Below are 18,485 nucleotides of genomic sequence, written 5' to 3'. Positions count from 1 at the left end.
GGATGGCTTGCCTCTGCTCCATGATGTCTGGGGCCTCAACAGGGAAGATATGAAGGCCAGGGCCTGGAATCATCTGAAGGCTCTTTCACTCATATGTCTGGGGGTTGATACTGCTATCAGCAGGAACTTCCGATAGGGCTGTTGGCTGTGACACCTACATGTGGCTGCTTCCCATGGAGCTGCTTAGGCTTCTTCACAGCATGGTAGAGAGGTTCCAAAAGCGGGTATCCCAAATTATGGGAAGTAGAAGCTGCTAGTTTCGTTAGGCCTGGGCTTGGAAACTGGTACAGCATCATTCCTGTATTGGGCAAGCAGTCTGAGAGCCCAGATTGAAGGGGAGAAGACACATACCCTACTTCGTAATGGAAGGAGAGAAGCCCTATTTAAAAGCACTGAACATCATCTAGCATGTCAAGAAGTTCTGTAAGTTTGTTTCTCCATAAAGAAACTTCAAGATTTTTTCAAAACTTTTTATTAAAGTGTATTATACATGTAGAAAAAAACACATAACAGAAGTGTACAGCTCAGTGAAATGTCACAGTTTAACACACTCATGTAATGAACACGCAGATCAAGAAATGGAACATTACCAGCAACTCAGATGCCCTGTTCCCCTTCAGCTGCCTTCTGAGTCACCACCTTGGCTGCAAGGCTAACCACTGTCCTAGCTTCTAACAGCAAAAATTAATTTTATTTTCATATTTTATGTAAATGGATAATGCAGTATATATCCTTATGTCTGGTTTCTTTTACTCAATATTACATACATAAGATTCATTGGTGTTGCATGTCGGTATAGCTCCTTCATTCTTATTGCTGTATAGTTTTCCATTCCAAAAACATACCTAATTTTATTATCTTTTCTACTGGTAGGCATTTGGATAGTTGCTAGTTTGGGGCTCTTTACAAAGAGTACTGCTAAGACCATTCTTATTTATCTTCAGCTGAACATAAGTATTCATTTCTGTTGAATGTATGTAACTAGGAGAGGAAGTGATGGTTCATAGGATATCCATGTGAAAAGCTTTTGTAGGTACTGCCAAACTGTTTCCCAAAGTGATTGTAACGACTTACATTCCCACCAGAATGAATGTGAGCATCTCACTGCTGCACAAGGTTGTAATATTTGGTATTTTAGCTGTTCTGGTGGATGTGTAGGGTTTTTTTATTTTAACAACAATTTCAGAGTCGCAGAAAAGTTGCAAGAATAGTACAAAGAATTCCTCTACATGTGTCACCCAGATTTTCTTAATGTTAACATTTTCTACATTACTTAAAGTTCTTTTATTCCCAGAAGTCCATGTTTATTGTTTTTTGCCCTTTGTGCACACTTCTCTCTCTCTTTTTTAAAGATAAGAATCAATTTTAACGTACCAGGACTTCCCTGGTGGTCCAATGGGTAAGACTCCACGCTCCCAATTCAAGGGGCTGGGGTTCAATCCCTGGTCTGGGAACTAGATCCCACATGCCTTAACTAAGAGTTTGCATGCCTCAAGTAAAAATCCTGCACTTGGCAAAAAAGATCCTGCATAATGCAACTAAGACCTGGCACAGCCAAATAAATAAATATTTTTTAAAAAAATTTTTAATGTACCAATACGATTATCAGTGATTCTCCATACTGTCATCAATACCTAGTATAGAAATGTTCCCGGTTGTCTCATAAATGGCTTTTTATGGTAGACTTTGTTTGAATCGGGATCCAAACAAGGTTCCCACATTGTATTTGGTTGACATAATACATTCTTCTTTATTCTCGGTCTCTCCAGACTGAATGAAGAGTTCTCATCTTTTTATTTTTTTTTTTAAATCATCCTTGTTTTTATTTATTTATTTATTTTTGGCTGCGTTGGGTCTTGGTTGCGGCACACAGGATCTTTTGTTGCGGTATGTGGGCTCTTCGTAGCGCAGGCCGGCTTCTCTCTAGTTGTAGCGCATGGGCTTCTTGCTCGTTGTGGTGCTTCGGGCTCCAGGGCATGTGGGCTCTTCGTCGCGGTGCACAGGCTTCTCTCTAGTTGTGGCATGTGGGCTTCTTTCTAGTTGTGATGCACAGACTTCTCTCTAGTTGTGGCGCACGGGCTCCAGAGCGTGTGGGCTCTGTAGTTGTGGCACGCGGGCTTAGTTGCCCCATGGCATGTGGGATCTTAGTTCCCCGCCCAGGGATTGAACCCTTGTCCCCTGCATTGGAAGGCAGATTCTTAACCACTGGACCACCAGGGAAGTCCCGAGTTCTCATCTTTTTAGTCAGACTTAATGTTTTAAAATTGTTTTCTGGTTGTCCACAGCAGAAGGATTGGTTTGAATTACCTAGTCTACTGCTGTTGCCAGCCTCTATTACTTTATAATCATGTGTACATATCAATTGCCATTGAAATGAATAGAGAGAAAAATACAGGTGAACCTGAAATATGATATTGAAACTCATTACAGCCAAGAACTTGAGTCAAATATAGAATCCTTCCGTAAATTCACTAATCTGTTCATTTTTTTGTCAGTTACAAAAAAAAAAAAAAAACTAACAGAGTAACAGAAGGAAAGGAAACTTAGTTTAAATAGGAATTGATACTGTAGTTATTTATAACTAATATTTTTACAATAATAAAGAAAACACTGAGTATAGAATGTAAGTACTGATTAAATACCCAATTTTTTTCCCTTTTTCAGAAAATAGAAGCCCGAGTGTCAGCTGATGAGGACCTCAAACTTTCTGACCTTTTAAAATATTACTTAAGAGAATCTCAAGCTGCTAAGGTAACTATTCTTCTTTTTAAAATGGACTGCTTTACAAAAGCCATCATCTCCTTAGAGGTTGTTAGACTTAAGATTGTTAAAGATGACTTATCTCTTGATTTTAAATTATATTTTTAAGTATGATTTTTTTTTCTCCTTTTATAAATTGTAGGTCAGGGAACCCCACATAAATGTTTCCTCTATAAACTCCTGATAGAATTTGTCTAGAAATTTTTTTTAATTGAATTTGGTGTATTTAGTCAGGTGAAATACCTGCAAAGACAAAAGTAAAACCCCCAAATAACAGTTGTACAGCTAAAGGATTCCTAATTTTGTCTATCTAAGTCCTCTATTGAGGGTGAGAGAGCCATAAAACAGAGAAGTATGTTTTATTTTAAGGCATCTCAAGTTTCCTTTTGGAAATCTATGTGCAAAACTAAAACTCTTACTAATCAAAAAAAAGTTTAATAAAAACATCTAAAAAGCACTGAAGACTTAGTGGCTCAGATACTCCAAATTCCATGTTAATTTATGAATTGAGATGTACAGAAAATTCCCATCTAATCATGGGATTGCTGGGTCATATGGTAGTTCTATTTTTAGTTTTTTAAGGAACCTACATACTGCTCTCCATAGTGGCTGTATCAATTACATTCCCACCAACAGTGCAAGAGGGTTCCCTTTTCTCCACACCCTCTCCAGCATTTATTGTTTGTAGATTTTTTGATGATGGCCATTCTGACCAGTATGAGGCGATACCTCATTGTGGTTTTGATTTGCTTTTCTCTAATGATTAGTGATGTTGAGCATCCTTTCATGTGTTTGTTGGCAATCTGTATATCTTCTTTGGAGAAGTGTCTGTTTAGGTCTTCTGTCCATTTTTGGATTGGGTTTTTTGGGGTTTTTTTGATATTGAGCTGCATGAGCTGCTTGTATATTTTGGAGATTAATCCTTTGTCACTTGCTTCGTTTGCAAATATTTTCTCGCATTCCAGGTGTTGCCTTTTCATCTTGTTGATGGTTTCCTTTGCTGTGCAAAAGCTTTTAAGTTTCATTAGATCCCATTTTTGGTTTTATTTCCATTTCTCTAAGAGGTGGGTCAAAAAGGATCTTGCCGTGATTTATGTCATAGAGTGTTCTGCCTATGTTTTCCTCTAAGAGTTTTATAGTGTCTGGCCTTACATTTAGGTCTTTAATCCATTTTGAGTTTATTTTTGTGTATGGTGTTAGGAAGTGTTCTAATTTCATTGTTTTACCTGTAGCTGTCCAGTTTTCCCAGCACCATTTATTGAAGAGGCTGTCTTTTCACCATTGTATATGTTCTTGCCTTCTTTGTCAAAGATAAAGTGACCATATGTGAGTGGGTTTATCTCTGGGCTTTCTTTCCTGTTCCATTGATCTGTATTTCTGTTTTTGTGCCAGTACCATACTGTCTTGATTACTGTAGCTTTGTGGTATAGTCTGAAGTCAGGGAGCCTGATTCCTCCAGCTCCGTTTTTCTTTCTCAGGATTGCCTTGGCTATTCAGGGTCTTCTGTGTTTCCATACAAATTGTAAAATTTTTTGTTCTACTTCTGTGAAAAATGCCATTGGTAGGTTGATAGGGATTGCATTGAATCTGTAGATTGCTTTGGGTTATATAGTCATTTTCATGATGTTGATTCTTCCACTCCAAGAACGTGGTATATCTCTCCATCTGTTTGTATCGTCCTTGATTTCTTTCATCAGTGTCCTATAGTTTTCTGAGTACAAGTCTTTCGCCTCCTTAGGTAGGTTTATTCCTAGGTATTTTATTCTTTTTGTTGCAGTGGTAAATGGGAGTGTTTCCTTAATTTCTCTTCCAGATTTTTCATCATTAGTGTATAGGAATGCAAGAGATTTCTGTGCATTAATTTTGTATCCTGCTACTTTACCAAATTCATTGATTAGTTCTAGTGGTTTTCTGGTAGCATCTTTAGGATTCTCTGTGTATAGTATCATGTCATCTGCAAACAGTAACAGTTTTGCTTCTTCTTTTCTGATTTGGATTCCTTTTATTTCTTTTTCTTCTCTGATTGCCGTGCCTAAAACTTCCAAAACTATGTTGAATAATAGAGGTGAGAGTGGGCTCCCTTGTCTTTTTTTTTTTTTAAGTGAAATGTGATTTATTTCAGTGTTTTTTGTTATTTTTTTATTTTTGACTGTGTTGGGTCTTCGTTTCTGTGCAAGGGTTGCACAGTTGCAGCAAGCGGGGGGCCACTCTTCATCGCAGTGCGCGGGCCTCTCACTATCGTGGCCTCTCTTGTTGTGGAGCACAGGCTCCAGACGTGCAGGCTCAGTAGTTGTGGCTCATGGGCCTAGTTGCTCCGCGGCATGTGGGATCTTCCCAAACCAGAGCTCGAACCCATGTCCCCTGCATTGGCAGGCAGACTCTGAACCACTGCACCACCAGGGAAGCCCCAGCTCCCTTGTCTTGTTCCTGATCTTAGAGGAAATGGTTTCAGTTTTTCACCATTGAGAATGATGTTGGCTGTGGGTTTGTCACATATGGCCTTTATTATATTGAGGTAGGCTCCCTCTCTGCCCACTTTCTAGAGAGTTTTTATCGTAAATGAGTGTTGAATTTTGTCGAAAGCTTTTTCTGCATCTGTTAAGATTATCATATGGTTTTTATCCTTTAATTTGTTACTATGGTGTATCACATTGATTTGCATATATTGAAGAATCCTTGCATTGCTGGGATAAACCCCACTTGATCATGGTGTATGAACCTTTTAATGTGCTGTTGGATTCTGTTTGCTAGTATTTTGTTGAGGATTTTTGCATCTATGTTCATCAGTAACATTGGCCTGTAGGTTTTTTGGTGACATCTTTGGTTTTGGTATCAGGGTGTTTGTGACCTCGTAGAATGAGTTTGGGAGTGTTCCTTTTTCTGCTGTATTTTGGAAGAGTTTCAGAAGGATAGGTGTTAGCTCTTCTCTAAATATTCGATAGAATTCACCTGTGAAGCCATCTGGTCCTGGGCTTTTGTTTGGTGGAAGATTTTTTTTTTTTTTTGGGTGGAAGATTTTTAATCAGTTTCAGTTTCAGTGCTTGTGATTGTTCTGTTCATATTTTCTATTTCTTCCTGGTTCAGTCTTGGAAGCTTGTACTTTTCTAAGAATTTGTCCATTTCTTCCAGGTTGTCTGTTTTATTGGCATACAGTTGCTTGTAGTAGTCTCTCATGATCCTTTGTATTTCTGCAGTGTCAGTTGTTACTTCTCCTTTTTCATTTCTAACTCTGTTGATTTGAGTCTTCCTTTTTTTCTTGATGAGTCTGGCTAATGGTTTATCAATTTTGTTTATCTTCTCAAAGAACCAGCTTTTAGTTTTATTGATCTTTGCTATTGTTTCCATTTCTTTTTCATTTATTTCTTATCTAATCTTTATGAATTCTTTCCTTCTGCTAACTTTGAGGGTTTTTTGTTCTTTTCTCTAATTGCTTTAAGTGTAAGTTTAGGTTGTTTGAGATTTTTCTTGTTTCTTGAGGTAGGATTGTATTGCTATAAATTTCCCTCTTAGAACTGCTTTTGCTGCATCCCATAGGTTTGGGGCCATCATATTTTCATTATCATTTGTTTCTAGGCATTTTTTGATTTCCTGTTTGAGTTCTTCAGTGATTTCTTGGTTACTTAGTAGCGTATTGTTTAGCCTCCATGTGTTTGTGTTTTTTTCCTGTAATTGAAATCTAGTCTGATAGTGTGGTCAGAAAAGATACTTGATACAATTTCAATTTTCTTTTAGCTGTTTTTCTTTTTCAATTTTCTTAAATTTACCGAGGCTTACCGAGGCTTGATTTTACAGAATAATTTTACTGCCCCAGAAATCCTGTGTTCCATCTATTCACTCGCCTTCCTCCTATAGACCCTGTTGATTTTTTAATTGCCTTCATAGTTTTGCCTTTTCCAAAATGTAATATAGTTGGGTCTTTTCATTTTGGCTTCTTCACTTAGTAATGTGCATTTAAGTTTCCTCTATGTCTTTTCATGGCTTGATAGCTCATTTCTCTTTAGCACTTAATAACATTCTGTTGCCTTGATATATCAAGTTTATTTATCCACTGACCTACTGAAGGACATCTTGGTTGCTTCTAAGTTTTGGCAATTATCAGTACAGCTGCTGTAAACATCAGTGTGCAGGTTTTTGTGTGAACATAAGTTTTCAACTCCTTTGAGTAATAGCAAGGAGCACAATCACTAGATCATATGATAAGAGTATGTTTAGTTCTGTCTTCCAAAGTGCCTATATCATTGCATTCTCACCAGCAATGAATGAGAGTTCCTGTTGCTTAACATCCTCACCAGCATTTGGTATTGTCAGAATTGTAGATTTTGGCCATTCTAACAAGGTGTGTAGAGGTATGTCGTTTTAATTTGCATTTCCGTGATGACATTTGATGTGAAGCATCTTTTCACAAGCTTCTTATATGCCACCTCTGTGTCTTCTTTGGTGAGGTGTCTGTCTTGAAAAAAAGGTCTTTGGCCGATTCTTTACTTTGGTGGTTAAGTTTTAAGAGTTCTTTGTGTATTTTGGACAGCAGTCCTTTTTATCAAATACCTTGTAAAAAAATTTTCTTGGTCTGGTGGCTTGTCTTCTTGACACTGTCTTTTGCTGAGCAGACATATTTTATTTTATTTTATTCTTTTAATTTTATTTATTTATTTATTTTTGGCTGCGTTGGGTCTTTGTTGCTGCGTGTAGGCTTTTTCTAGTTGTGGCAAGTGGGGGCTACTCTTTTTTTCTTTTTTTTTTTTTTTGTGGTACGCAGGCCTCTCACTGCCGTGGCCTCTCCCGTTGCAGAGCACAGACCCCAGATGCGCAGGCCCAGTGGCCATGGCTCACGGGCCCAGCTGCTCTGCAGCATGTGGGATCCTCCCAGACCGGGGCACGAACCCGCATCCCCTGCATCGGCAGGCGGACTCTCAACCACTGCGCCACCAGGGAAGCCCCAGGGGGCTACTCTTTGTTGCAGTGCGCAGGCTTCTCATTGCGGTGGCTTCACTTGTTGCAGAACATGAGCTCTAAGTGCACGGGCTTCAGTAGTTGCAGCACGCAGACTCAGTAGTTGCAGCACGCGGGCCCTAGAGCACACAGGCTTCAGTATTTGTGGCACATGGGCTCAGTAGTTGTGACACACAGGCTGTAGGGCACGTGGGCTTTCCGTAGTTATAGCACGCAGGCTCAGTAGTTGTGGCTCATGGGCTGTAGAGCGCAGGCTCATTAGTTGTGGCGCACAGGCTTAGTTGCTCTGTGGCATGTGGGATCTTCCCGGACCAGGGCTCGAACCCGTGTCGCCTGCCTTGGCAGCCGGATTCTTAACCACTGTGCCACCAGGGAAGTCCCAGCAATTTTTAATTTTAAAGAAGTCCAACTTACCAATTATTTCTTTCCTGGATCATCCCTTTGGTGTTGTATCTAAAAAGTCATCACCACGTGCAAGGTCATGTGGATTTTCTCCTGTGTTTTGCATTTTACATTTAGGTCTACGACCCATTGAGTTAATTTTCATGAGGGGTGTAAGGGCTGTGTATAAATTCGTTTCTTTGCATGTCAATATCCAGGTTTCCCAGCACCATTTGTTGAAAAGATTATCTTTTCTCCATTGTATTGCTTTTGCGCCTCTGTCAAAAGATCAGTTGGCTGTATTTGTGTGAGTCTAGTGCTGGGCTCTCTATTCTGTTGTATTGATCTATTTGTCTGTTCTTTGACCAGTACCACACTGTCTAGATTACTGTAGCTTTATAGAAAGGTTTAAAGTAGGTAGTGTCAGTCCTCTGACTTTGTTCTTCTCCTTCACTGTTGTGTTACTCTGTGTCTTTTGCATTTCCACACGAACTTTAGAATCAATTGGTTGATGTCTACAAAATAACTTGCCAGGATTTTGATTGGGATTATGTTGAATCCATAGATCAATTTGGAAAGAACTGATTTTGACAATATTGAGTCTCCGTATCCATGAACATGGAATATCTCTCCATTTATTTAGTTCTTTGATTTCTTTTATCCGAGTTTTGTAGTTTTCCTCAAAAGTTGTACATGCTTTGTTAGATTAATACCTAAGTATTTCATTCTCTGGAGTGCTAATTAATGTAAATGGTATTGTGTTTTTAATTTCAAATTTCACTTGTTCATTGCTGGTATACAAGAAAGCAATCTACTTTTGTATACTGATGTTCTCTTGTAAAACTTTATTATACTCATTTATTAATTCCAGGAGTTTTTCTATATAAACAGTCTTGTTATCTGGCATCTGTAAACAAAAGACAGTTTTGTTTCTTCCTTTCCAATCTGTATACTTTTTATTTCTTTTTCTTATTGCATTAGCTAGGACCTACAGTACAATATTGAGAAAGAGTGGTGAGATGGGACATCCGTGTGTTGTTCCTGATATTAGTGGGAAAGCTTCTAGTTTTTCACTATTAAGTATGATGTTAGCTGTAGGTTTTTTGTAGATGTTCTTTATCAAGTTGAGAGTGTTACTTCTATTCCTATTTTGCTGACGAAACAGTTAGTTGATTTTTGACAGAGTGCTAGGACAATATAGTGAGGAAAATAATAGACTTTCAATGAAAGGTACTGGGACAACTGAATGGTCACATGAAAAAGAATGAAGTTGGACCTTCCTCACACCATGGATAGAAAATTTACTCATAATGGATCAAAGATCTAAATGTAAGAGCTAAAACTATAACATTTTTAGAAGAAAACATAAACATAAATCTTCTTGATTGCCTTAATTAGGCATTGATTTCTTAGCCATAACCAGAAGCATACCAACCAAATAAAAATAATAAATTGGACTTCATTAAAATTTTAAAAACTTTTGTTTAAAGTTTTTTGTATCAAAAACACTATCGAGGGCTTCCCTGGTGACGCAGTGGTTGAGAGTCCGCCTGCCAATGCGGGGGACACGGGTTCATGCCCCAGTCTGGGACGATCCCACATGCCGCAGAGCAGCTAGGCCCGTGAGCCATGGCTGCTGAGCCTGCGCGTCCAGAGCCTGTGCTCCACAATGGGAGAGGCCACAACAGTGAGAGGCCCGCATACCGCAAAAAAAAAAAAACACTATCGAGAAAAATATAAAAACCCACAGACCAGGAGAAAATATCGGGTTGACCAGAAAGTTCATTCTGGCTTTTGCATAAGATGTTACGAACAAACTTTCTGACCAACCCAATATTTGGAAATCATGTAAGTCCCTAATAAGCGACTGGTATTCAGAATATATAAAGAACTCTTATAACAGTAAAAAGACAGAGAGTCCAATTAAAAAGTGGGCAAAAGACAAAAAAGATATACAAATGGCCAATAAATATGTAAAAAGATGCTCAACATCTTTAGCGCTCAGGGAAATGCACATTAAAACCACAGTGCTATATCACTTCACACCTACTAGGTGGCTGTAATCAAAAAGACATAACAGTATTGACAAGGATGTGGAGAAATTGGACCCCTCATATAGTTTTGGTGGGAAAATGTAAAATGGTGCGGTCACTTTGGAAATAGTCTGGCAGTTTCTCAAAAGATTCAACATAGAGCTACAAGGTGACCCAGTAATTCCACTCCTAAGTAATGAGATATGAAAGAGAAATGAAATGTGAAAACATGTCCACACAAAAACTTGTACACACATGTTCGTAACAGCATTATTATGAAATAGCCAAAAAGTGGAAACAAACCAAATGTCTGTCAGCTAACGAATGGATAAATCAACATGGTATGTCCATACAATGAAATAATGAGTTAGCAATAAAAGGAGTGAAGTACTGATTCATGCTATAAAACGGATGAACTTGAAACTTTATGCTAAGTGAAAAAGCCAGACACAGGAATTCCCTGGCGATCCGGTGTTTAGGACTGTATACTTTCACTGCTGAGAGCCCAGGTTCAATCCCTGGTCAGGGAACTAAGATTCCGCAAGCCGCAGCACAGCCAAAAAGGAAAAAAAAAAAAAGGCCAGATACAAAAGGCCACATATTATATGATTCCTTTTTAAAATATTTTATTTATTTATTTGGTTGCGAAGGGTCTTAGTTGTGGCAGGCGGGCTCCTTAGTTGCGGCAGGCGGGAGCCTTAGTTGTGGCATGCACGTGGGATCTAGTTCCCTGACCAGGGATCGAACCCGGACCTCCAGCATTGGGAGCGTGGAGTCTTATCCACTGCGCCACCAGGGAGTCCCTGATTCCTTTTTTTTTTTTTTTTTTTTTTTTGTAGTACGCGGGCCTCTCACTGTTGTGGCCTCTCCCGTTGCGGAGCACAGGCTCCGGACGCGCAGGCTCAGCGGCCATGGCTCACGGGCCCAGCCGCTCCGCGGCACGTGGGATCTTCCCAGACCGGGGCACGAACCAGTGTCCCCTGCATCAGCAGGCAGACTCTCAACCACTGAGCCACCAGGGAAGCCCCCTGATTCCTTTTTTAATGAAATGTTCAAAGTAGACAAATCTATAGAGACAGAAAGCAGATTAATGGTTGTCCGTGGCTGAAGGTGGGGGTTGTGGAAGGAAATGGAGAGTGACTGCTAAAGGACCTGGTTTGTTTTTGGGTGGCGAAAATGTTCTAAAATTGAGGCTAGTGATGGTTACACAACTTTCTGAGCATACTACAAACCATTGAATCGTGCACTTATATGAGTGAGTTAGGAACTCCCCTGGTGGCACAGTGATTAAGACTCTGAGCTCCCAATGCAGGGGGCCCAGGTTTGATCCCTGGTCAGGGAACTAGATCCCATATGCATGCCACAACTAAGAGTTCACATGCCACAACTAAGGAGCTGGCGAGCCGCAACTAAGGAGCCCGCCTGCTGCAACTAAGATCTGGCACAACCAAATAAATATATAAATTTTAAAAATAAATGAGTGAGTTATGTGGTGATTTGAATTATATCTCAATAAAGCTGTTACTAAAAAAATTTAGAAGAATGACATGTGGCATTCACTGTGTGTTAGCTCTGGTGATGGGGGTGGCAGTGGCTGAGGGCAGCTACTAGAAACATGCAGCATATATTATCGTGAAGCATTCTGTTTTATAGGATCTCCTGTATCGAAGATCTAGGTCACTAGTGGATTATGAAAATGCTAATAAAGCACTGGATAAAGCAAGAGCAAAAAATAAAGATGTTCTGCAGGCTGAAACATCCCAACAGTTATGTTGTCAGAAATTTGAAAAAATATCTGAATCTGCAAAACAAGGTACTCTTATATTAACCTTTAATCATAAGGTATGGTTTGGACTATTATATAAATAGTTAATCCTAATTTATTTTGTTCACAGAGCTTATAGATTTTAAGACAAGAAGAGTTGCTGCATTCAGAAAAAATTTAGTGGAACTGGCAGAGTTAGAACTGAAGCATGCAAAGGTAGTATCATATTAAAGATTTAATAATTTAAGTGACATAATTTACAAATGAGTCAGTTATGAAACTTTATACTAATTTAAAAAATAGAGAATCTTAGAATTGAGAGGGAGTTTAAAGGTTATCTAACTTAAACAAGAAAAATATCTATAATGTCTCTAATGGTCAGCTTTGCAAGACTCTAGTACCTAATATGGAAAAACAGTATCATTTTTTGACTAGTTGTTAAAAAAAAAATCTTAATAAAAACATCACTTAAAATTTTATTTAACATTTGCCATCTTCAAAGGGACTGAAAATTTTAAATGTATTCAAAATTCCCCAAACTATAAATATTAAAGGAATTTTTTAAAACTTTTATGTTATTTCGTGATAAATTTATACCATTTATAAGTATAAAGTTATTAAAGCTTAAAACTACACTGAGATTTTTGGTATACTCTATAATGAGCACGAATTTACTTCTGTGTAACTTTGACATAAGTTTAATTCCTCTTTCACAGTTTACCCTTCAGATATTTAAATCCTTCATATTCTCTATATATCTTCTCTTCTCCATGCCAGACATCCTTTGGCTAAATATTTTTCATCCCGTACACCTCAACAAGATTTTTATTGTATTATTGCCCTACTGTCATTACTCTTTTAAAATATTATACCTGAAAATGGAAACACATTTACATACATAGAATGATTATTGTTCACATTTCTTCTTACAGCATGTTTTATTCTATTTTTTTAACTAATTTATTTTTTATTGAAGTATAGTTGATTTACAATGTGTTGGTTTCGGGTGTACAGCAGAGTGATTCAGTTATACATATATATGTATATATTCTTTTTCAGATTCTTTTCCCATAGAGGTTATTACAGAATATTGAGTATAGTTCCCTGTGCTATACAGTAGGTCCTTGTTGTTTATCTGTTTTATATATAGTAGTGTGTATGTTACTCCCAAATTCCTAATTTATCCCTCCCCTCCAAGCATGTTTTATATGTATAAGATACGTTTTTTTTTTACTGCCATGTTGCACCAGCTTGATTTGGCTATAATCACACTTTTTTTCTCTCTTTCTAAGTCACTTCTTGAACCTCCGCCCTGTGGTTGTGTGTTTAATTTTTTTAGTAATTATTTTCATTTTTGTGGTAAAAAACACATAACATAAAATTTACCATCTTAACGATTTTTAAGTGTACAGTTAAGTAGTATTAAGTATATTCATGTTGTTGTACAATGGCTCTCTAGAACTTTTTCATTTATTGAGCACTTATTTTAAAAATGTAATTGCAGGCCACGTTTATGTCTGTTAGATTTAAGCTTGCTCGTCTTAGCCCAGCGCATTGAGATCTTTTGGAAACTTGGGTTTGATCATATAGTATTTGACTATTATACTAGTTTATCCTGTCAAGTGATGGACATTTGTAATTTGTATGAACTCCCTTTTATGTCTTCATCTAAGTTTTGATTTAAAAGGTTGATCAGGATTAAAGGAATCACTATTTGTTAACCTACCTTTTGAAAGTAAGTGGCACCAAAAAAAATTTAGTTCCTTTCTTTCTATACTAATTGATATTAACTTATTAATTAATATTCTTTGGTTATAGTTATTTGGATAGTTAGGAATTCATTTATACTATTATCAACCATTATTTTTCCCATTTTATCTGTGAAGGACATAAGGAGTATCAAGTTACTTATTAAAATCAAGATATACGTTGTCTGATTTTCTGGGCTAATAACCCTGTCAGAAGAAAATGTATGGACCTCCCTGGTGGTCCAATGGTTAAGACTCTGCATTTCGCCTGCAGGAGGCGTGGGTTCGATCCCTGGTCAGGGAACTAAGATCCTGTGTGCCATGCATTGTGGCCCAAAAAAAAGAAAATGTTCTGATAAGCCTGGCATAATTTATTCTTATTGAGCCTGTGTTGTTTTCCAGTGTTCACTGTTTTTGTTCTTTTTAAAGAGTTTATACACTATCAAGGATTTTGTTATAGATTAAGGAGGGGTTGACAAACTACAGCCTATTCTGTACAGCCTGTGAGCCAGGAATGGCATTCATATTTTTAAATGATTATAAAAAGATCAAAAGAATAATATTTCATGACGTGATAATTGTATGAAACTCAAATTTAACCTATTAAGGTTTATTGGAATACAGCCAAGCATATTCGCTTAAGCTTATTCACTTACGCTTTGTCTTTGATTGCTTTCATGCTACTACAGCAAAGTTGAGTAGTTGAAACAGAGACCAAACGTCTCTCAAAGTGTAAAATGTTTACTGTTTAATAACCCTTTACAAAAAAAGTTTGCTGACCCTGCTTTAGATTGATGTCAGCCTCTGGTTTCCAGATTCTGTACTTTTTCAAATTCTTCCCGAAATGTGTTCTCTGTGTTCAAATTTCTGATAGCTCTTCTAGTCCAGTGGTTCTTAACTGGTGGTGATTTTGCCCCCCAGGAGACATTTAGCAATTTCTGGAGACATTTGTGGTTGTCGCATCTGGGGGTGGGGGGGGTCACTGCTGATGTGTAGTGGGTAGAGGCGAGGAGTGCTGCTCAGCATCCTACGATACACAGACAGCCCCCACGAGGAGGGATCACACAGCCCAAATGTCGGGAGTGCTGAGGTTGGGCAACTCTACTCTGTTGCCTGAGATTTCTTAATGACTTTGTAAATCTGAACAAAGTCTCATTTTGGTCCCAGGATCCACATAAATTATTCCAAAAAGAGTAGATAATAGTTAAATGTACAACAAGATGGTTTGAAACTACTTTGGATTTTATTTATTGTAGCTGGTATATATGTCACATAATTAAAATCTAGTTAACTAGGTAGTTACGTCACTTTTGTGTCCTTGAAAATAGGCTCAGATTCTTTATTAAGGAAGTAAAAAATGTGTGATATGGGCAGTTAAAAAAAAAAGTGATGAGCCAACTGTGAGGGTGTGATGTGAGTCCCTGTGTACCCCATTGTAGTTGCAGAGTTAGGTCCACCTTTGGCAGGGGCAGTTTGGCAGGTGTCAGCCTGCAGAATGTGCATCCTGTGACTCAGCGGTCCCACTTGAGGAATATACCTGTAAGAAGTATATCTAAGAAAGTAATTTCATAACTATAGACAGGCTCAAAGTCATTTGTCACAGTTCTGTTCTTATACTGGCCAAAAGTTGACAGTAACTTGAACACCTAAAAATGTTTAATGTTTATTTTTCACTTAATTTTAGATTTTCAGGAACATTGCAAGGAAAGTACAAAGAATTCCTGGATACTCTTCACCCAGATTCCCCAAATGTGCATATTATCGCATCTGCTTTGTCCTTTTCCCTCCCTTCCTCCCCATTTCTCTTTACACACACACACACTCACACTCTCACACACACCCCTATACACACCTGTTTTTGTCTTAAACCATATGAGTAAGCTGCAGATATGATGCTTCTCTCTTTTATACATTTAAGTGTGAATTTCCTAAAATCAAGTAATTAAGTACTCAGTACAGTTATAAAGTTGAGGAAATTAATATCAACATAATTCTGTTATCTAATCCAGAGGCCTTTATTCACATTTCCCCAGTTGTCCCAATAATGTCCTTAATGGCAAAAGGAAATTCAAAAGAATGTGTTGCATTCAGTGCACGTGTCTTCTTAGACTTCTGTAATTTGGAAAAGTTGCTGAATCTTTGTATTTCATAACATTGGACACTGTTAAAGCACAGGCCTATAGAATGCCCCTCACTTTGGGTTTGTCTAATTAGTGGGTTTAGGTTGTGCACTTTGGACAGGAATTCCACCCAGAAGTGATGTCAGATCTTCTTGGTGCATCACACAGGAGGAGGCACATGCTGTTGATCAGTTGCCTTACTGGCAATGTACAACTTTGATCATTTGCTTAAAGTGATGTCTGCAGGCTTCACAGTGGCAAAGTTGATATTTTATACTTTGGATTAAGAAGTATTCTGTGGGGAGGTACCCGAGACTGTTAAATACCCCATCACTTAACCAGCACCGACCAATAAAACTTTGTGCCATGGTGGGAATATTCTGTAATCAGGAAGTCTGGGTTCTGTCCAGTGTGGTTGGCACTAGTCATGTGTGGCTATTGAAGACTTGAAATGTGGGTAATGCAACTGAGGAACTGAGTTTTTATTTAATTTTAATTAACAGATCTTCATTATGCAGCTGCACATAGCTGATGGCTACAGCATTGGCATTTTGGTCCCATACTGCTCTTGGCATCCATTCATGATTTTTGCTTGAGTCAGTTTATGATGATGGTGATCGCCAAATGGTCATTTTCTAATTCCACCATTCTTTATACGTTTTAGTTGACTTTCTACTCTAAGGAGGTTTTCCTTCATTCCTGTTTATATATTAATGTAATCTAAATATACTTAAATTTGCCTTTATATGTCTCTAAATGTGGATGCCAGTTCACATGTTTTACAAATGGACATTTAGGTATGAATTTTATAGAATACTTCTGTATGTAATCTTACTGTTTTTATGAAAAGTGCTATAAATCTAATGCTATATTTTAATGGCTAAAGGAATGTGATAAGAACCTGTCTTACAATCAGAACATACTCAGTGGCTTAATCTGCATACAAAGGGCATATTTTATAACCCTCACTAGAGCATGCCAAATATTAATATTGGTCTAGACGGAAATTTACTGAACAACCTGGTATGTGGAAAATACTGTGCATGGAACAAATTCTGTAATTTTATGTCTTTAAACCTTTATTTGTATATAATAAATGACTTTTCAAAATTCTGGTATCTTAAATGTAAAGTTACGTGATTTCTAATACTGTATATTTTCAGTAAGAGTCTTTCACACTGTTTGAACTTCATTTATTTTCCCTCCCTTTTTAGGGTAACCTACAGTTGCTGCAGAACTGCCTGGCAGTGTTAAATGGAGACACATAAGCCACACTCTGCCTTCCAGTTAAAAAGGGCTGCCTTCCGTCAGATTTTATTTTTTTTCTTAATGATGCTAGACATTTACTGCTCACTGGAAACAAAAGAAACAGCTGACAAAGTGCATCTACTCTCCCTTTTTCTGAGAAACAATGGCGCGGTGCCGCCCTCGGGTGCTGTGGGCTGCATGATGGGACCTGCGCGCCTGCGCCTGCGCCGCGGACAGTTGATGATCATCGCGCCCTCCTCCTCTTCAGAAGCCCAAAGTACTGCCTTTTTTAAAGTAGCCTCTAGAACTGTGCTTATTTTATGAATAGTATTCCTATGGCTGCTAATCTTACTTACTTTTAAGTAATTTCTGAAGTATAACCCTTTCAAAATACATTGTGTAAACAAGATAAGGATTGCCGTTACCTTTTTTTGAATTTTGTTTTAAAAAAACATTGTACACCACCTTAGTTCTTGTATCCTGGTAAAGCATCTTAATGAGACTTATTTTTAATTAATGAACGTTTCTTAGAAGTTTTGGGACAGACTTTACGTAATCTTTATAAGTATGATTTCTGAAGAAAAGCAAATGCATTAGTATGTTTGCCTTAAACTTGTAGACTAAACGAACTATTGTCAAATAAACAGTGATAACAGTAATAGTTTTTAACTCTGGTCACTCTAAAATTTGGAGTAGTTATAATCTACTATATTATGCTTTTACAATGCAGGTCTTAGTTTTTCTTTTTTCTTATTTCTTTTAAAATGGCATATCGAACCAAGTTCACCACTTTACAAAAGAATGAACTGCTTCTCTGTGTGCTTTTAGCACTTCATATAAGATGGAATTGGGCAGAGACAGGTTAGAGACAGCTGTTTCTAAAACAGGAACAGAGAGTATGGTCTGTTGTGCTTTCCAGGATTCCACCCCTAGTTCAGCTAATTAACCGTGCCACATACACCAGTGTATAGACTGGTGTGTAGAGAGAAAGAGGAGTGCTATAGGGAGCAGCACTTGTCAGTGGGGGAAAAGTTGGAATATTTGGAATAAAAGTTGCAGTACAAAAAGGATACTGTCAGCTACATTACAGATATTTGGCCTTTCTAATGTGAACGAACATTGTTATTTCTAGTTTAAAATTAGATTGCGTGGTTGGATTTTTCCACACTCTCTAAGTTGTTTCCCATGTGGAAACCACAGGCACCTGAGTTGGTCACCCTTCCACCGCGTTCCTAGTTTGTTTTCCCAAACCGTTTTTAAGAACACCTACCTGGTTCTCAGGACTAGTCGCTATGATTCCAGCCTTTTCTGCTGCATGGCTCTTGCCTCACTGGTGTGCTGGGTCAGTGTTTCTCTCTTATTGACGTTCCTCAGTGTGTTTGAACTGCTGATGTTTGTGTTGCCTGAGAGATTGTTTTGTCCTCCATGTCCCCTTCACTGGTGAGAATACGCCCCTGCGATGCCCACCAGTGGGTGAACG

At 38.1% G+C, this 18,485-nt stretch overlaps 1 protein-coding gene across 1 annotated transcript in view; it reads left to right on the top strand.

Moving 5' to 3' along the window:
• The window catches only part of SNX6 (sorting nexin 6), a 53,289-nt gene extending 35,627 nt beyond the window's left edge, over positions 1-17,662 (top strand). The window contains exons 11-14 of the mRNA XM_029237255.1: positions 2,665-2,751; positions 11,778-11,937; positions 12,020-12,105; positions 16,972-17,662. Coding sequence (XP_029093088.1) covers positions 2,665-2,751; positions 11,778-11,937; positions 12,020-12,105; positions 16,972-17,025 — 387 coding nt within the window. The 3' untranslated portion in view covers positions 17,026-17,662. The remainder of the gene's footprint in view (positions 1-2,664; positions 2,752-11,777; positions 11,938-12,019; positions 12,106-16,971) is intronic.
• The last annotated feature ends 823 nt before the right edge of the window (positions 17,663-18,485 follow it).

The sequence above is a fragment of the Monodon monoceros genome, unplaced genomic scaffold (genome assembly GCF_005190385.1).
Source record: "Monodon monoceros isolate NGI ecotype Baffin Bay Population unplaced genomic scaffold, NGI_Narwhal_1 Super_Scaffold_21, whole genome shotgun sequence".
Lineage (NCBI taxonomy): Eukaryota > Metazoa > Chordata > Mammalia > Artiodactyla > Monodontidae > Monodon > Monodon monoceros.
This window is presented reverse-complemented; position numbering and strand designations above follow the sequence as displayed.